The sequence below is a fragment of the Anneissia japonica genome, unplaced genomic scaffold (genome assembly GCF_011630105.1).
Source record: "Anneissia japonica isolate Jap-2015-1 unplaced genomic scaffold, ASM1163010v1 scaffold48390_len3383_cov101, whole genome shotgun sequence".
Lineage (NCBI taxonomy): Eukaryota > Metazoa > Echinodermata > Crinoidea > Comatulida > Comatulidae > Anneissia > Anneissia japonica.
Genome location: NW_022728144.1, coordinates 1 through 3,342, shown reverse-complemented (window position 1 = coordinate 3,342; position 3,342 = coordinate 1). Strand labels below are relative to the sequence as shown.

Below are 3,342 nucleotides of genomic sequence, written 5' to 3'. Positions count from 1 at the left end.
CGGGCATCGGTGTTGGAGAAAAGAAATCAACGAATCCGTCCCATCCATCGTGACGCATAATCCAAACTTCCAGATACCGATCGACGAAACGTACGGTCCAGCAAGGTACGTTGGCATTGCCCTGCTCGCCCATCTTTCCGCAGAATGTCAACAGGGTGGCGATTCTACCCCACGTAACGAACATATTGTTGTTGTCTTCGTCGTCATTCAAGAAAACTTGTTTTGCAATGTATTCGAATTGTTCGAAAGTTTCTATTTTCAAATTATCGCAAATAACTTTAAAGAATTCCATATTATTTTCCTCGATCTCGGTACATATTCTTCCCATCGTCGCAGTAACATCACACGATGCGGATTTCAATCGAAGAGGAAGATGAGGAGGTGGAGAAGCAGCAACAGCAGCACATCTGCCGTCAAAATAATCTCGTACGTGCTCGCGGGTGTTGTTCATCATAGACGGTAAATCTTCCATCGTGATCTCCATCATTAATGTAGTGTCGACTTACAAAATGAGAAGGCACTATATACACACGCAAACGCACACACGATGGTTCGGCGTAGACCAGCTGTGTCGAAGACGGTAATCGTGGTAAGCATCGCGACCGTCACCGTAATTACGTTAGCTGTTGTGGTATCCGTTGTAATATGGACGCCGGATTCGAACCTGACAGCGGTAAACGTAACGAAGGCAATAACTTCGTCTCCCACGACCACCACCTCAGGGTGATATTGGTAATAGTGTTGATTGCCTGTTGTATCGCGGTGCTGGCCACGTTCTTCTTCGGATGGAGAGTCGAATGCGACGATAGTCGTTGCGGTGTCAAAGGTTCTTTGGAATCCGACAGCAAGTCCAAATACTGCGTGTGCCTCGAAGGATTCACGGGACCGGTGTGCGAGCAGGTGGAAGAGAAGCCGATGGGCAAAGTGGACTGCGCGAAATGCGTAGATAACGGTGGCAAATGCCTATATTCGGACTTGACGGATGACATCTACTGCGTCTGTTCCCACGATCGATACGGTACGGTTTGCGACCACGCGTACGAGGGGTTGACTCGAACGATGTTGGCGTACGTCAAAGCATGCGTCGACGACACGTGATGATGACGACGTGCGTTTGGTGGCAAGTACATAAAATGGGGTGGTGAGAGGAGGAGGGCTCAATATGGATTCCGTTAGTGGATGCGATGTATCTTATATTACTATTTCAGCTTTTTTGCATCGTCGTCGTCGTAGTATTCCCGATGCCGACGGAAGACGTAACGCCTTCGGCGAAAGAATTCTACGACGATTCAGCGACAAGAATCGGTATTACGCACATATCGGAAATACTTGTCATGGCCGAGTGGCCAGCTCTTTTGGTCGGCGCGAGTAACTCGCAGTTCGCATTCGATCTGAACGAAGGGTTGGACGTGTCAGCGGCAACGAAATTGGAATGGATACCGGACTCGATGTCGATGGAAACGTGCTATCTAAAAGGAAAAGAAGAGGAGGATTGCCAGAATTACATCAAAGTTATAACGCCAGATGCAACGATCGGGAACCTGCTCGTTTGCGGAACCTACGCGCAGAAACCGAGATGCGTTATTCTGAATGGGAAGGAGGTCGACACGTGGAATCTAGCGAATCTCGGTTACGCTTTCCATAGGATGACGGCCAAGCTGTTTTGCGAACGGTTGCGCTGGTACCTGTCTCTTATACATCACGGAGAAGATGTACTATTCCCGAATAGCCCGTGTTTGTACCCAGGACAGAGGCGGTAATAGTGCGATACTCGAATCGACGTGGACGAGATTTTTGAAAGCGAGACTAGACTGTTCGTTTCGCGGAGATTTCACCTTCCACTTTAACTACTTGCAGGATGTCGCGAGAGTTGTCGAAGGGAAGAAGATCTTCTATTACGCAATCTTCACGACCGGAGATCACGAGATGCCGGCTTCCGCGGTGTGCAGATTCGACCTCGACCACATCAGGGACAATTTCGACAACGGTCTACTCAAGCTGACCAAGTGTCCGTGGTCGCCGATCGCAGACTCGCAGCGGGGCGGTTGTTCCGCATCCGATTCGAGGCGGCTCTCGCACGATAATCTAAATTTCATCAAATCGCATCCGTTGATGCACGAACCGATCGTAGGGGAAGATCGATCATCTAAACCTGTCTCTTATACACATCTAGTTACGCTCGTTCGAAAACGCTACAGATTGAAGACGTTGGTGGTGAGGACGAGCCAGCATCACACCGTCGTTTTTGCAGGAACGGACGACGGCCGCGTCTTGAAATTGGTTGAGAGACGGGAATCGCCATCTGTTCTGCTGTACAACGTGCGCGTGATCGGACAACCGATCACGAACATGAGATTGTACGAGAGCCGAAATGTCATATTCGTGACGTCGAAAGATTTTCTCGTGGAAATGTCTACGCAACATTGCAGCCAATTGAAGAACTGCTCCTGCAAGCAAGAACCAATTGCAGTTTTGATCGACGGCAATTGCACCGAATCGACCGACAAAGATCACTCGGACGTCGAGCTCGACTGTAACGATTCGATCGAACACCACGACTGTAAAAAACAGATCGAATACCGCTCCGGCGTCAAGCTCGAATCCGGTCTCGAACCCGGTCTCGAACCCGGTCTCGAATCCGGTCTCAAATCCGGTCTACATTCTTCGTATAACGTTGCTGAAACGGAAGATTCGACGCCGAAGTTAGCCGTACTAGCCCTAGTCGGTTGGGCGATTTGTTTGGCAGAAATGGCAGCTATCGTTTGCTGGTGTCTGATGCGGATCCGTTTTCTCAAATCTAAAGAAATAGATCGTCCATCATCATCATCATCATCATCATCATCATCATCAACACCACCAACACCACCACCACTACCACAGTGAATTTTCTGTGTTTTTTGTTTTTGTTTTTTTTTTGTAATAAAACAAATATATACATGTATATCTGTGCCTTTTTGTTTAATTTGTCGTTGAAAAAGGGGAACAAACAAATGGGCGTCAAACTCGCCCTGCTGGAAACCGCGTACAGATGGTTACCGTTTCACGCGTACTTTCCGATAGCGATCATCGTCGCTCTTCTGTGTCTGGTCGGCAGCTGGATGATAGTTGCATCGAGGGAGATCACGGGTCGGGTGTGCCACGTTCTCTACGAAATCACGAAGGTCGTCAAGCACCTCATCATCAACAAAGGTATGAGAGAGAAAGCTCAGGAGAGCATGGAACGTTTTCAAGCGCTGTGACACACGATAGACGGACGCGACAGTTTCAGAACGTGGGCAAATATTCTCGGTTACGCTTTCCATAGGATGACGGCCAAGCTGTTTTGCGAACGGTTGCGCTGGT

General features: G+C 48.7%; 1 protein-coding gene across 1 annotated transcript; it reads left to right on the top strand.

Moving 5' to 3' along the window:
• Window positions 1-1,926: 1,926 nt before the first annotated feature.
• Window positions 1,927-3,189, top strand: LOC117113975 (semaphorin-6A-like; the record flags this gene model as incomplete). Its single annotated transcript, XM_033257478.1, has 2 exons — window positions 1,927-2,725; window positions 2,979-3,189. Coding segments are annotated over exons 1-2 (1,010 nt in total), but the record flags the coding sequence as incomplete, so codon positions are not given.
• Window positions 3,190-3,342: the final 153 nt, after the last annotated feature.